This window comes from Electrona antarctica (assembly GCF_951216825.1).
Source record: "Electrona antarctica genome assembly, chromosome: 11".
Classification (NCBI taxonomy): Eukaryota; Metazoa; Chordata; class Actinopteri; order Myctophiformes; family Myctophidae; genus Electrona; species Electrona antarctica.
In genome coordinates, this window is record NC_136792.1 from 52675907 (window position 1) to 52693188 (window position 17282).

General features: G+C 44.6%; 1 protein-coding gene across 1 annotated transcript in view; it reads right to left on the reverse strand.

Annotated features, from left to right (window-relative positions):
* The window catches only part of npas1 (neuronal PAS domain protein 1), a gene marked incomplete at both ends in the record, with an annotated part of 72950 nt that extends 56079 nt beyond the window's left edge, over nt 1-16871 (reverse strand). The window contains 2 exons of the mRNA XM_079514448.1: nt 10295-10533; nt 16777-16871. Of these exons, the coding sequence (XP_079370574.1) occupies nt 10295-10533; nt 16777-16871 (334 nt within the window). The remainder of the gene's footprint in view (nt 1-10294; nt 10534-16776) is intronic.
* Between the last annotated feature and the right edge of the window lie 411 nt (nt 16872-17282).

Consider the following 17282-nt stretch of genomic DNA (forward strand, 5'->3'; position numbering starts at 1 on the left):
CTTCTTGCGGTCGAACATAATTTGAGTGCAATTAACTTCCCTTAAAAGCCCCGGCTGCTTTAAACGCCGTGAATTAGAGGAGAGACAGACGCATGGGGGGGGGGGGGGTGGGGGGGGGTGACAGAGGAAAGACAGAGCCAACGAAAGGGAGAAAGATTGAGGACTGAAGAGTCGAGGCAGAATGAAAGTCAAAGTCAATAGCACTAGAGAGAGAGAGAGAGAGAGAGAGAGAGAGAGAGAGAGAGAGAGAGAGAGAGAGGGCTGGGCAATTGACTGAAAATATATCGAAACCAAATTTTTTTTTATCAATTACCGACTTAATAGAATAATCGTGAAGCAAAGTCTTTTTTTCTTTCTTCTTCTTCTTCTTCTTCTTCTTCTTCTTCTTCTTCTTCTTCTTATATATCAACAAATCGACACAAAAGCTTCTAATACATATTTCTTATATACTAAATCATATCGTCCGATAAGCCACATATACAAGCGGGTCCCAGAGATAGAAATGCCATTAAATGGGGGGTCCGTAGCCTAATGCATGTAAAAACTGGAGGTCCTTGAAATTAAACGGGTTGAGAATCACTGCTATAGAGCCGTACAAATCTTCTCTTATGGGGGTCCCTGGAATATCGCTCCAATGGGGCTAATTAGTGTCAATTTTGGGGGTCCTTGACATGAAAAAGTTTGGAAACCACTGCTATAACGGAAATAACCGTGATCTTGATTTGAAGTCGGACAGACTAACAGAGGCTGAGAGAGAGAGAGAGAGAGAGAGAGAGAGAGAGAGGTGTGTTTGACCTCCATAACGGACACAGTGAAATACTTCAGCAGTGAGCCGCCCGTCATCCTCAGAGGATGAGCCGCCCGTCATCCTCAGAGGACAGAGGCTCGTATAAAGTGCTCGTCGGCGGCGCGTTTAAGTGTGCATGTCGCCCACTCGCTCGCTCGGGGGGGGATTCTGAAGAATTTCCCGCCAACAGACCGGATCAAAACCGGAAGGTCAAAGGCAGATAAGAGATTATAAAAGAAGGGACAAATTGTTGTTGTCAAATTGTTTCCTGTAATTTTTTTGTTTGTTTTTTTTCAAAACAGGAAAGTGTTTTCGGTTGACCATCTGTGGTCCTCCATCGAAACCAATGGTTTTCAACGTGTTTCATTTCAAGGACCATTATTTATTCTGCTTTTGAGCCACGGACCACCGTTTGATGACATTTAATAGCCTCTCAGACCCAAAACTAATGAATATTTGGTTGTCGTTGTGTAAGATTTTGTTTACAATTCCATGCATTTGGCAAAACATTGATCAGAATACCAATTCTTCTACATTATCTAATTGTGTAGACTTCTTGTAAATGAAGTAATGCAGATGTTTAACAATAATGTAACTCTTCAGCGCGTAAAAGGAAAACCAAATGGTTTCCTTTTATACGCTCTCAAGAGTTAAAGATCTACAGTATAAGGGTCCATTTGGCTACCAACTCTCCATCATTTAGCTGCATGGGGGACCACCTGGAACCGCCTCAAGGACCACCGGTGGTCCCCGGACCACCTGATCTAAACCAACGGGGTGATGGAGTTTTACAGACACAGAGAAATATATACAGTGAGAACAGCATGGATCTATGACGTCCCCATAGCAGATTATGGAAACAATAGATAAGAACAGAATGAGCAGGAACAGAGCATGCGCATCTCATATCATTGTGTACTGTATACATACAGTCTGTCCCTCTGATACAGCAGTGGACAGTCGTCATATCACGCTTATCAATATGCTTACGTATGTTAGATGAGTGTTTCGCCCACTGACTCAAGCATATAACAGAAAGCTTTGGAGATACGAGTGATCTCAAATAAAAGAGTGCAGTCCTTGAATGTTATTGGCTCGCGCAGGGAGGTAGATGCACCCTACGCGTGCGTGCACACACACACACACACACACACACACACACACACACAGAGAGAGAGAGAGAGAGAGAGAGAGAGAGAGAGAGAGAGAGAGAGAGAGAGAGAGACCGGACAGTGTCTTTGGTTCATTTTGCTTTTCTTCCATTCGGCCTCTCCTTTTCATTCGTTTCCTTCTCTCCCCTCTCCCTTTCCTCTGCTACCACCCCCCCCATCTCTCTCTCTCTCTCTCTCTCTCTCTCTCTCTCTCTCTCTCTCTCTCTCTCTCTGTGTGTGTGTGAAGGTCATGCAATTGATTTTCCTCTGTCTATTCATTTTTCAAGACTGGCTTTGAAACGTGGGAAGCAGACAAAAGCCACACTGCCTCCACCCCTCGCCTCAATTCTCTCCATTTCTCCACCCTGCTCTGTCTCCCCCCCCACCCCCCCCACCCCTCTCCCTCTCTCCCTCCCTCTCTCTCCAACTGCCCTGCATCCTAAACCCTTGGAGGAGCAGGAGAGTGCAGAATGTATCCGTCGTGTCTGTCTCTCCGTGTCTCCTCCCTGCACTTCCTCCCTCGTACCCTAGTCCCCTCGCCCCCTAGTCCCCTCGTCCCCTAGTCCCCTAGTCCCGTCGTCCCTTAGTCCCCTCGTCCCCTAGTCCCCTAGTCCCTTAGTCCCCTCGTCCCCTAGTCCCTTAGTCCCCTCATCCCCTAGTCCCCTCGTCCCCTTGTCCCCTAGCTGTTCTCACCCAGTGATCTGACCACTGCAGTCACACTATATGGCAGAGATTAAACCCATGCATCACACTTTATAAACCCTGCCAATGGATTGTGGGTAGAATTGCTCGAACCGTTGTCCAAATTAGCATCACGTGCACACAAAAGCGTGTGTGTGTGTGTGTGTGTGTGTGTGTGTGTGTGTGTGTGTGTGTGTGTGTGTGTGTGTGCGTGCGTGCGTGCGTGCGTGCGTGCGTGCGTGCGTGCGTGCGTGCGTGCGTGCGTGCGTGCGTGCGTGCGTGCGTGCGTGTGTGTGTGTGCGTCCTGCTTGGTGCTGTGATGAATGAAGTTGTAAAGACGAGTCACGTGACATTCCGGGAGGTTTATGGGATGCAACCGTTTTGATCGGCTCGTCAACGTGTGTGTGTGTGTGTGTGTTTGTGTGTGTGTGTGTGTGTGTGTGTGTGTGTGTGTGTGTGTGTGTGTGTGTGTGCGCGTGCGTTATGCCAACAAGATGTAGCTTTGAGCTTTGAGAATCTTAAATGCACAGTCCAACACCTGCACATGTTTGGATGTGTATACTACAGCCTTTGCATAGGCCCATATATTTATTTTTTCCAGTTTTAAAATGTACATTGTGTGTATGCTGTGCTCTGTGCAAACATTCTTGCGCCCGGTCATTGTTAGTGTACCATTGTTGGAGATTTGTTGTATACTTTGTATAGGTTTCTTGAGGTGTTGTCATTGATGTATTACTTAGCTGTTGTTGTGTAACTTGACATGTACAGTACTATGTAGCATTTAAGTGTGGTTTTATTTCTGCCTCTTGGCCAGTTACAAGAGACTCTGTCTCAATGTGTTTTTATACTGGTTAAATAAAGGTTAAATAGGAATAATAATAAAAAGAAAAGCTGTGCACGTGTCACGTGACCTCTGAGGGAAGAGGAGCTCAGAGACCAAACTGAGGTTTCAGTACTCACATTTATTACTTCATAGTAAAAGTATCAAAACTGCAATATAGAAATACTCTGTTACAACTTGTACCTGATTGAATGTACATCAGTGTTGGTATCAAAATGTACTTTTTTACTTAGGTACTTTCCACCATTGCCTCTGTCCAACATTGACCCCGTTTTATTATTGAAAAAAAGTAAAAAGAAAACGTAAAAGAGCCACATGGCTATTGCCATTATTTTAAAATGCTTTTAAATAGGGATGCTTCTAGATATGGAAATTCTTGGCCGATAAAATAACAGCCGATAGCCAATATTGATATGCTTTTATTTAGTTTTTGTTGTTTTTATTTCCTTCTTTTGTGCCATCTTATATAAGAAATAATAAGCTTGCTAGACTATAACCAACACACGAATAGAATCTACAGCTTGGTAGACTGAAGATAACCAACCAATAGAATCTACAGCTTGGTAGACTGCAGATAACCAACACACCAACATAGAATCTACAGCTTGGTAGACTGCAGATAACCAACACACCAACATAGAATCTACAGCTTGAAAGACTGAAGATAACCAACCAATAGAATCTACAGCTTGGTAGACTGCAGATAACCAACACACCAACAAAGAATCTACAGCTTGGTAGACTGCAGATAACAAACACACCAATAGAATCTGCAGCTTGGTAGACTACAGATAACCAACACATCAATAGAATCTACAGCTTGGTAGACTGCAGATAACCAACACACCAACATAGAATCTACAGCTTGGTAGACTGCAGATAACCAACACACCAATAGAATCTACAGCTTGGTAGACTGCAGATAACCAACACACCAACAAAGAATCTACAGCTTGGTAGACTGCAGATAACAAACACACCAATAGAATCTGCAGCTTGGTAGACTACAGATAACCAACACATCAATAGAATCTACAGCTTGGTAGACTGCAGATAACCAACACACCAACATAGAATCTACAGCTTGGTAGACTGCAGATAACCAACACACCAATAGAATCTACAGCTTGGTAGACTACAGATAACCAACACACCAATAGAATCTACAGCTTGGTAGACTACAGATAACCAACACACCAACATAGAATCTACAGCTTGGTAGACTGAAGATAACAACACACCAATAGAATCTACAGCTTGGTAGACTGCAGATAACCAACACACCAATATAATCTACAGCTTGGTAGACTGAAGATAACCAACACACCAATATAATCTACAGCTTGGTAGACTGCAGATAACCAACACACCAATATAATCTACAGCTTGGTAGACTGAAGATAACCAACACACCAATAGAATCTACAGCTTGGTAGACTGAAGATAACCAACACACACCAACATAGCCAATGCAAAATGTATGCTTATATCAACAACAGATAAACATCGGCTACTGCCATCGGTTAATGTCAGTTGTATTTGCCGATACCGATATTGACCGATAAGGACAAATATCGGCCGATACAGATATGTGGACGGACACATCGGTGCATCACTAGTTTTAAAATAAGAATTGAGTAGAGGAAGTCTTCACTCAGAGCAGTAGTTTGTTAGCTACTAGTTTACAATGTTTCGGTCTACTCTATTCCGACCAAAAAGGAACCGTTCCTGGACATACAAAGTTTCCACCCGACAGCATCAATGTTCTGTAGCAAGGCCGCGAGGATGCGCGCAGCACAATGCCAGCGTCTGTGCAGCACGTCCAAGGCCATCTTCACGGATGAGGCCGGCATGAGCACGTTGGAGAGGGGGTGCATTTTTATTTGTTGGAGCAGAGTAGAGTAAACTTCATGTCAGAGTGTAAACTACATGTCAAAGTGTAAACGTCATGTCAGAGCTTAAACTTCATGTCAGAGAGTAAACTTCATGTCAGAGAGTAAACTTCATGTCAGAGTGTAAACTTCATGTCAGAGTGTAAACTTCATGTCAGAGTGTAAACTTCATGTCAGAGAGTAAACTTCATGTCAGAGTGTAAACTTCATGTCAGAGTGTAAACTTCATGTCAGAGTGTAAACTTCACATCAGAGAGTAAACTTCATGTCAAAGTGTAAACTTCATGTCAAAGTGTAAACTTCATGTCAGAGAGTAAACTTCATGTCAGAGAGTAAACTTCATGTCAGAGTGTAAACTTCATGTCAGAGAGTAAACTTCATGTCAAAGTGTAAACTTCATGTCAGAGAGTAAACTTCATGTCAGAGTGTAAACTTCATGTCAGTGTGTAAACTTCATGCATCAGAGTGTAAACTTCATGTCAGAGAGTAAACTTCATGTCAGAGAGTAAACTTCATGTCAGAGTGTAAACTTCATGTCAGAGAGTAAACTTCATGTCAGAGAGTAAACTTCATGTCAGAGAGTAAACTTCATGTCAGAGTGTAAACTTCATGTCAGAGAGTAAACTTCATGTCAGAGAGTAAACTTCATGTCAGAGTGTGGAACTATGGAGTGAGTGTGGAAATATAGTGGCCCTCTGGAGTGAGTGTGGAAATATAGTGGCCCTCTGGAGTGAGTGTGGAAATATAGTGGCCCTCTGGAGTGAGTGTGGAACTATAGTGGCCCTCTGGAGTGAGTGTGGAAATATAGTGGCCCTCTGGAGTGAGTGTGGAACTATAGTGGCCCTCTGGAGTGAGTGTGGAACTATAGTGGCCCTCTGGAGTGAACGTGGAAAATATAGTGGCCCTCTGGAGTGAGCGTGGAAAATATAGTGGCCCTCTGGAGTGAGCGTGGAAAATATAGTGGCCCTCTGGAGTGAGCGTGGAAAATATAGTGGCCCTCTGGAGTGAACGTGGAAAATATAGTGGCCCTCTGGAGTGAGCGTGGAAAATATAGTGGCCCTCTGGAGTGAGCGTGGAAAATATAGTGGCCCTCTGGAGTGAGCGTGGAAAATATAGTGGCCCTCTGGAGTGAGCGTGGAAAATATAGTGGCCCTCTGGAGTGAGCGTGGAACTATAGTGGCCCTCTGGAGTGAGCGTGGAACTATAGTGGCCCTCTGGAGTGAGCGTGGAACTATAGTGGCCCTCTGGAGTGAGCGTGGAAAATATAGTGGCCCTCTGGAGTGAACGTGGAAAATATAGTGGCCCTCTGGAGTGAACGTGGAAAATATAGTGGCCCTCTGGAGTGAACGTGGAAAATATAGTGGCCCTCTCCATCGTCAAAGTTGCCCACCCCTGAGAGTGACATGGTTTAGTATGATCTCTCTTTCGGGGGTGAATACAGAAAGCTGCGGTTGACAAAATGCATATCATTAAATCTAGGCTACTTCTAACTCCACTGTGTGTGTGTGAGTGTAATGAGTAGTAACACCAGCCCACGCATTAATGTGTTTGCTTGTCCTCACATTACACATATACTTCTCTCGCGCACACACGCGCACACGCACGCACGCACGCACGCACGCACGCACGCACGCACGCACGCACGCACGCACGCATGCACACACGCACGCACGCACGCACGCACGCACGCACGCACGCACGTGCACAACCAATAGCCTACACAACTCTAATTGTAGCTGCATCATTTCCCCTCCGTAATGGTAGCAATTAGACAAGCTGTATAATTGCACTGTCCTCATTATGTAGTTAATTTCTGTAATTACAAATCGCAGCAATAGTCTCCTCCCTCCCTCCGTCCTTTCTGTACCTCTCTCTCTCTCTCTCTCTCTCTCTCTCTCTCTCTCTCTCTCTCTCTCTCTCTCTCTCTCTCTCTCTCTCTCTCTCTCTCTCCCAATGTCTCGTTGTATTCCCCCATTGGGGGGAGGGGGGGGGGGGGTACTTCAATTAGGCGTACCCCAAAAGTAAAGTGAGGTGTGGAGGGTATAGGTTTTAGGTTTATACACACACACACACACACACACACACACACACACACACACACACACACACACACACACACACACACACACACACACACACACACACACACACACACACACACACACACACACACACACACACACACAGTGACGTGTGTGTATGTGTTTTGCTATAGCGTGCGCTCACAAACATGCGTCGCATGCCAAAGGCAATTATGGTGCCTGATAGAGGGCGATGTAATTGCAGAAGTCCTGCTGGTCCCGACAGTGTTTTTGTGACATGGGTGGGGGCCGGGGGAGGGGGGGGGGGGGGCATTGGGGGGCGTGGGGGGGGGGGGGGTCTCACGCTGTGGTCAGGAGTAGGTGTGAAGATGAGTCCTACACGCTAAAGGACCGCTCGGATAGAAATAGCCTGATTACATATTGCACACGCATGTGGTCTGTGCTCTCTTGAGGAAGTAACTGGGCTGGCAGTGCATGTGTTCCTGCATCCTGTATTAATAATATAAATATAAATATAAATATAAATCCATGTTCCTGGTGGTGTGATCTGTGATGTGGTCAGTGTTGTTTTCCTCGACTAAAACTAAGACGAAAAAATGTCCGTCGATTACCTTTTTTCCCACTGACGAAAACTAAATGGAAACTAAATGAAAACTAAGCTATGATGACTAAAACTATAAAGACTAAATATACTGACGATTTCGTCGACACATAATAACCAGACTAAAATGTTAGGAAGGGACTAGTGGACAAGAGATCCAGCATAAGTCATTTTACACTTGGTTGCATGCTAAAAAATAGCTCACAATAGCTCACAAAAATAGCTCACAAGCTCACAACGCGTCGCGCTGCGACGCGTTGTGAGCTTGTAGATCGGCTATTTTCAGCAAGTGGAAAATCAGTCATTACGACGGCATTTAGGCCCGCCAAAATAAAATTTGGTCGACTAAAACCAGACTAACACTAAAACATTCCAGGTGACAAAAATGTAACTACAACTAAATGTAAACTATTCAAGAGACTGTGACTAAAACTAAAATAGACATTTGCTGCCAAAAACAACACTGTCCTGCATCCATATCCCTGGTGTGATCTGTGAAGTGATCGCCTGCCGACGTGGATGAATCCTCAATGTTATATAAATGTGTCATTGTGATATATCACGCATAATATATTTATATTCAAGCATTGTGATATAAATAGCACGCATTATATATTTCTATTTAAGACAGCAAGCAGGGACAATTTTCTAAAGACTCATATTTGCTGCTTTACTTTTTTGTCCTTCAGTTAAAAACGGACAAATGTGCAAAAACTGCAAAAGTATGCCAACTTTGTGTTTATGAGTCCGACCTAATAAGTTAAAATGGTGCATTTATATAGCGCTTTTATCCAAGGCGCTTTACATAGATTGTGCATTACATTCACCCATTCACACACATTCATACACCGATGGCGGAAGAAACCATGCAAGGCACCAACCAGCACATCGGGAGCAATTAGGGGTTCAGTGTCTTGCTCAAGGACACTTCGATGCCAACTCTGGGGGAGCCCGGGTTCGAACTGGCAACCTTACCATCCCGCCACTCTACCCCTGAGCCACCGCCGCCGCAGTTAAATGTTATGACGTGTAATGTATGCAGTCGTATTGTCATGGAGATCATAAAGGACGATGCCATTTTGTTATAGAGTATTGACTATACAACGCATGGTATTAGAGTTAGTTACTGCCGGCATTTTTCCGAATCACACCAAAGATTATTTTGTAATTTTCAAAGAAGCCATTAAGGGATTTAATTTGCTATGGTATGAATGAATATCAACTTGCCATTCAATTGCAAGAGAGAAAAGGAAAAAAAACACTGAACTCTCACTCATGACCATTATTATCTTTTTTTTTAAATTTATCTTGGAGTTTTATGGCAGTTGAAAGAATGGAGGGGGGGGGGGGGGGGGGTCATGGAGAAAAGAGAGTTTTAAAACAAAACTCCAAAAGGCTGTGACATTTAATGACAGTGACAGTGACAGTATTATCAGCCAGAGAAGCGGTTATAATTCTAGAGTGGATATACTAGGCTATACATCACCAGAAAATAGTGAAATCTTAATCCTTAATAAGTAGATCCTTTAACAGGGTCTCCATGTGTATCTCAAAGGCTTCAGGGTTGCACATTCATGTAGAGGGTGAGTCTGTGAGACGATAACAATACCATCATTTAAGGTGGTTTTCCAATTCCCTATAACCTTCTGATATAAAAAGTATTCCCCACACACCATTATCTAACGATACAATACTGAACTGTAAAAATCCCATTTAAAAAAAATGCCATTATAATTTTTGAGCCAGAAAACCCCAGACCACAGAAAATCTACTGAATGTTAAAAGTTCAGGGGGGGGGGGGGGGGGGTTTGGGTGCAATTGAGCTCAGAAAACCTAAACCTTTTTTATTTTTTTGTGACAGTGAAAAGAACTGAACAGGTGTCACCGTCGTTAATGTTAAATTAACACGCAACACGTCAACCATCCTCTCTCTCTCTCTCTCTCTCTCCCTCTCTCTAGATAGATAGAATACTTTATTGGCAGTTTAAGAAAATTACAGAAAATGACATAATTTAAAAAAACGCCAAATGGACAAACAAAACAACCACAAAACAGATAATAAATAATCCTTATATATAAGGCTGGGAGCTATATACATAGGACAAGAGGTACCCTGAGAGAATAGTCCAGAGCATGGGAGATGGGCTATCCAGGGTCGGAAGCTAACTACCAGTTAGTGTGTAGATGGAGCCATGATTTCAGGTCTTTCCTAAATCCTGTAATAGAATTTAGGGATTTCAGGGCTGGAGGGAGTGCATTCCACAGAGTAGGCTAGTAGTAAAAAGCATTTTTCTCTCACCTTTGCTGCAGTTGTTGTCTCCCTCCCTCAGAGGGCTCCAGGGCGGGTCCCCCTGGCTGGCGAAGGTGCGCATGTGCAGGTAGCTGATGGTCAGCCGGATGACCGAGGCCTTGTCCAGCTGGCTGGTGATGGCTCCCGGGAGAGGCAGCATCTTGGCCAGCTCGAAGAACTCAAAGTTCTCCTTGCCCCGCCGCGAGCGTGCCGCGTTGCGAGACTTCTCCTTGCGCAGGTTCTGGAGACTGCAGCACGTATATATATACCGGGGGGGAGGGAGGGAGGGCCCATGGGTCAGGATGACGGAGAAGCACAAGGAAGGAACACACAAACAAATATTTACAATTTAGGCATTTTTGCAGACATAGGACTAGAGATGTCCCGATCACGTTTTTTATTTTTTTTGCTCCCGATCCGATTCCGATCATCTGATTTTGAGCATCTGCCGATACCCATTTTTTTCCCGATCCAATATTTATATTTTATAGAACAAGTTTATGCCATATCACAATAGTACGACGTGTAGTGACGTAAAGAGAGTTGAGCCAGAAGGCAGTGCTCCTTCGCCTGGAAAGGAGTCAGCTGAGGTGGTTCGGGCATCTGGTTAGGATGCCTCTCGGGCGCCTCCCTAGGGAGGTCCTCGACGCACGTCCCACTGGGAGGAGACCCCCGGGTGCAGACCAAGGCGCAGTTGGAGGAAATACATCGACTCACTGGCCTTGGAACGTCTCGGAATCCCCCAGGAGGAAGTCACTAGATGTTGCTCTGGAGAGGGAAGTCTGGAGCACTCTGGTGGAGCTGTTGCCCCCGCGACCCGACTACGGATAAGCGGTTGAAGATGGATGGATGGATGGACAATAGTACAATATCCCATATCACAGATAATATGACTCGCGGGGGTCGCGAGACATGGCCAAAGCATTTACGGGGGTCCCCAGCCAAAACAATTGGTTTTATGAACTAAATTACACCCAAAAAACCTGAACTTTGAACATTCAGTGGATCTTCTGAGGTCTGGAGTTTTCTCTGGGGTTTGGAAGCCTTTTGAGCTGCAATGAAAACAGGCAAAACAGTGAAAAAACAGTGACATCTGCTGGCAAATCCCATTGACATAATATGGGATTTGCAGGCTGTGACATCACAAACTGCAGGAAAATCAGAGCACTTGACCCCAGACCACAGAAACTCTACTGAATGTTCAAAGTTCAGGTTTTTTCTGGGTGCAATTGAGCTCAGAAAACCTAAAAAGAACCCAAGATTTTTTTTTACAGTATGTCACAATCCCTTGAAGCATGGAGTCCGTTTCATGGAGGAGGATATGGAGATGTCGAGCTGTGGCTCTCCTAATGGCCATTTAAGCTGACCACCTGTTGACTGATTGATGCCGTGTATAAACGAGCCCGGCGTCGGTCCAGAGACGCTCGTCTCACACAGACACAGATTGGCAAACAAAGGCTCCTCGCAATTCAGCTGAGGCAATCTCCATTCTGATCCCATCTCTCGCAGATTGCCTCAGTAATTACAGACAAAATACTTTTTTCTGTTCTCTATCTGCCAGACTAAAGCCTGAGAAAAAAAAAGAATAATTGGCTCATTGCACACACGCACCCATACACGCACCCATACACCCATACACGTACACGCGCGCGCGCACGCACGCACGCACGCACGCACGCACGCACGCACGCACGCACGCACGCACGCACGCACGCACAGAAAGTCTCTCTGTCTCTCTCTCTCTTTCTCTCTTGTCCGGTCGGGGTACCGAGTCGGAGCCGTGATTATGGGATCAATAGCGGAGAGTGTGTGGGGGGGGGGGGGTATATGGGGGGAGGTGCAGAGTGACAGAGCCCAGGTTACCTGTCCCTCTGATTGGGTATTGACTCTCTTCAATGGGGCCTGAGTGGTGGAATTATGTTGTCACGGCTACTCCACTGTTTGTGTGTGCGCGCATGTATGTGTGTGTGTGTGTGTGTGTGTGTGTGTGTGCGTGTGTCGGAGAGAGAGACAGACAGTCAGACAGACAGAGGGGGGACAGGGCAGAGCATCCCCCCCCCCCCCCATGTCATTGATTCTCATTCTAAAAGACCCCCAGCAGTGTGTGTGTGTGTGTGTGTGTGTGTGTGTGTGTGTGTGTGTGTGTGTGTGTGTGTGTGTGTGTGTGTGTGTGTGTGTGTGTGTGTGTGTGTGTGTGTGCTGTCCTAGCTGTGTGTAAGAGAGCACGAGAAAGACAAAACATACAGTACATCCATATAGTATCATGTGTGTGTGCGTGCGACGTGCGTACGTGTGTGTGTGTGTGTGTGTGTGTGTGTGTGTGTGTGTGTGTGCGTGTGCGTGTGTGTGTGGGTGGGTGTGTGTGTGTGGGTGCGTGTGTGTTGTGTCTTAATCACCCTTTGTGTCTCTCCCTGCTGTTCCATATAGGCTGTGTAAACAAGTGTGTGTGTGTGCGCACGCGCGTGCGTGCGCGCGCGTGTGCGCGTTGTGGACTAATGCAGCCAGGCCTCTGTAACATCTCATTATTATACTGCCTCGACCCCAGAGCCACGAGAACAATCGATACACACCCATCGATTCTGCTTACTTTTTATATCCGCCTATAAATGGCTGGCCATTAATAATTCCAGCCAAATTTACTTAATCCATTTTGGGCGGGAACCCCCTTTTGGTGCTTTAAGCATTATGTTATACTTTATAGCTATTGAAAAATAGCAGATCTACAAGTTCACTCTTTCAGAGTTTCAGTTTTTAACTCAAATCTTTACTTCCGGGGGGGTCCCTGGAACAACATATTTTCAGATGGGGGGTCGGCAGCATATCATTTCTGGGGTCCTTGATATGAAATATTGAGAACCACTGATATAGAAACATGAGGTTTTTCAGAAAAAAACAAGACATTTTTTTAAATTTCGACGTCAGGCCTAAATGGGTTAATCTCCCACTAAGGGGAGGGGATGGCCCGCTTTGACAGCGGTTGGCAGACCCCACGCACGCACGCACGCACGCACGCGGCCACACGCGCGGCCACGCTCGTGTGGACTGTGCCTCATTGATAGTGAGTTCTCATTGTATCCGTCGATGTGTACAAGGGTGTTAATGCATGGATTTCAGATCAAGGGGATTAATTCATGGCCATGCATGAAGGCTTATTGCGCACAATATGTGCTGAGGTGTGCTGCACACGTGCGTGCATTTGCGTGCGTGCGTGCGTGCGTGCGTGCGTGCGTGCGTGCGTGCGTGCGTGCGTGCGTGCGTGCGTGCGTGCGTGCGTGCGTGCGTGCTCTTTAGCTCTTTAGCCAAAATAGCAGATCTACAAGCTCACTGATTGCTATTGTGTGCGTGCGCGCGCGCGTGCGTGCGTGCGTGCGTGCTCTTTAGCTTTGTTAGAGCAGTTTTGGGGGTTTTCGCCTTCGTTTTCATAGGACAGCGAAGAGACACAGAAAACAAAAGAGAGAGAGAGAGAGAGAGAGAGAGAGAGAGAGAGAGAGAGAGAGACATGCAGCGTCGCTGGAAACAAACCCGGGACACGAGGTCAGAGGTCATAGGTCACGTACTGTAGTACGTAACTTAACCACTTGGAAATAATCGGCTCCCAGGCGTGGGAGTTATTTTTTTTTTAATTAGCCAAAATAGCAGATCTACAAGCTCACTGGTTGCTATTGTGTGCCAAAAGCCAATGTTACAGATTGAATGGAAAGTAACGTTTTCTTTCTCTTTGTCTTGTATCTTATTTAGTGTCCAGACCTATAATCTCTCAAACCTCTAGAGCGGCAAGCTTTGTCTGCACTCACTGCACTTTCCCCCACACACGTTTATACTTTTTGAACAGATATATGTTTTTAAACCCATTTTGAATGGGAACCCCTTTTGGTGTTTATAGCATTATGTAAATGGTAAATGGTAAATGGTGCATTTATATAGCGCCTTTATCCAAGGCGCTTTACATAGATTGTGCATTACATTCACCCATTCACACACACATTCATACACCGATTGCGGCAGAAGCCATGCAAGGTACCAACCAGCACATCGGGAGCAATTTGGGGTTCAGTGTCTTGCCCAAGGACACTTCGACATGTGGACAGGAGGAGCCGGGATTCGAACCGCCGACCCATGGATCATTGGACGACCTGCTCTACCTCCTGAGCCACAGCCGCCTATACTTTAGCTATTGAAAAATAGTAGATTTACAAGCTACGAGCTTGTAGATCTGCTATTTTTGAGAAATCGTGAAAATGTTGCGCAAATCTTTGAATATATATTTTTTCAGAGCTACATTTTTTTACTCAAATCTTTGCTTCTGGGGGGGGGGGGGGGGGTTCCTGGAACTACAATTACAGATATTTTTGGGGGTCCTTGATGTGAAAATGTTTGAGAACAACGGACATAGAAACATGAGGGTTTTTCATGATTTAGAAGGAATTTGTAGAATCGTCTTAATCGGGTTAATGTCCGAAATTCGTACAGATTTTCCCAACACAGGGATGCCAAGGTTAAAGAGAACGGTTGTGATGTGCATCTCCATCCTTAAAGGGATTGTTCAGAGTTTTTTAACTTAAGCTAAATACTTGCCATTAATATTGTGGTTGCAACTGTATTAATTGATTGCCCCGTCGTGTCCCGTGGTGGGACTTCTGCTCTGGTTTTGGTGAAATATTAAGTACTGTAGTTCCGGGTCATTTCTTGGGGGGAACTGGGGGCCACGCATTAAAAGTAAATGAATTCACAAAACTAGCGTCATTTGTATTGTTGACCTATTTCTACCATGTAGTGCCACGTTTATTTTTGACCCCTCTATCACACAGAACTATGTTTTTGTGTCCATATCACTACGCCTAATTTTTTTTCCATGTGATAGAGAGGTCAAAGTTGAACGAAACTTGCGCTAATATTTTAGAAATAGGTCAACAATACAAATGGAAAATGTTGTGGATTAATTTACTTCTAATACGTGGCCCCCAAGCTCGTAGCACGGTACTCGGTGCCGCGCTACGAGCTTGTAGATCTGCTATTGTTCAATAGCTAATTAAAGTATAACATAATGCTTAAAACACCAAAAGGGGTTCCCACAAACATGCTATAAAAATGATGGATCAGAAACCAAACTATCAAAGTGTATTTTAAATGTTTACAACTTTACATAATCATGTTTCCCCTCTGGACTGGTTGATGTAGATTCAGAGCTGTATAGAGCTGTAGATTCAGAGCTGTAGATTCAGAGCTATATAGATTCAGAGCTGTAGATTCAGAGCTGTAGAATCAGAGCTGTAGATTCAGAGCTGTAGATTCAGAGCTGTAGATTCAGAGCTGTAGATTCAGAGCTGTAGATTCAGAGCTGTAGATTCAGAGCTGTAGATTCAGAGCTATAGATTCAGAGCTATAGATTCAGAGCTGTAGATTCAGAGCTGTAGATTCAGAGCTGTAGATTCAGAGCTGTAGATTCAGAGCTGTAGATTCAGAGCTGTAGATTCAGAGCTGTAGATTCAGAGCTGTAGATTCAGAGCTATAGATTCAGAGCTATAGATTCAGAGCTGTAGATTCAGAGCTGTAGATTCAGAGCTGTAGATTCAGAGCTGTAGATTCAGAGCTCTGGTAGAACAACTACACAAGCCTCAACAAAATGGTGACTGTTGTTCCCAAGTTAGTCCAGTTCCCTATGTTCAGCCATATGTGTTCGTAGGCTGAAGACGAAGATTTTTAAAACTATATATTTTTGGAAACCTTATAGCCTAACGAATCAGAAAATGTTTGTTGCCATTTTTTTCGAGGTCGGTAAAGCAGCCATCTTGGAGCTTTAAAAATGGCTACTTTCAAAAACGAATTTCTCAATATCTCGCCTCCTAGATGACCTAAAATCAAGATTGCAGTGGTTAAATCTACATTTTTGGGGGCAAGTAATCCAATGGAGCTGATTACATTCTATATGAGGCATGTATGGGTGGGTATTTCACATTTTTACATACTAATTACTAATTTCCCACATTGGGGAACCCCCTTTTTTAGATTTCTTCATTTGCCCTGCTATAAAAGGTTGGCCACCAGAAATAATATCTATGAACCAGTGTAAGTGTAAGAACTCATTGGGACAGTCTGCCTTCTCTGTAAAGGGAGAAAACCTTTGGAACCCTTTGCCTACGATTCTAAAACTAGAGACGGATGGTAATGTACGAATGTCATTTCGGAATGGTTACCTGAATGATTGTGTCTACTTTTGTACTTTGTTTCACAAGTTAATGTATTGGGTTTGTATATTTTGATGATGCTAAATATTACCATTATAGATTCCTTTTTTCTTTTTGTTGTACTTGATTGGGTTTTAGACTATAGCGTTATTCTATTATTTTTTTTACATTTTTACATAGTCTCCTGTGTGGACAGGTGTTGAAAACTACCACTCGTGTGCGTGCGTGCGTGCGTGCGTGCGTGCGTGCGTGCGTGCGTGCGTGCGTGCGTGCGTGCGTGCGTGCGTGCGTGCGTGCGTGCTTTACCATGGCAATGTGGGAGGTTTGGCCAGCAGTCCTTGTAGGAAATCCCACTCCACGCTCACGCACTTTCCCTCGCTGACAAACGGCATGGTCGCCATCCCCTCCTCCAATGACAAGCCGACGCTGCTCCTAACGAAGGCACCGAGGTGCTGAGGATGAGACATGCGCGCACTTCCTGTTTGGAGATGTGTGGAGAGAGAGAGAGAGAGAGAGAGAGAGAGAGAGAGAGAGAGAGAGAGAGAGAGAGAGAAAAAGAGAGATGAGGTCAGGATGAGAAAGAGATACATGTGCAATATAAGGACACTGTGGTTGATTCAGTCTGCCACAAGAAAGAAAGAAAGAAAGAAAGAAAGAAAGAAAGAAAGAAAGAGAAAGAAAGAAAGAAAGAAAGAAAGAAAGAAAGAGAGAAAGAAAGAAAGAAAGAAAGAGAAAGAAAGAAAGAAAGAAAGAAAGAAAGAGAGAAAGAAAGAAAGAAAGAAAGAAAGAGAGCAAGAAAGAAAGAAAGAAAG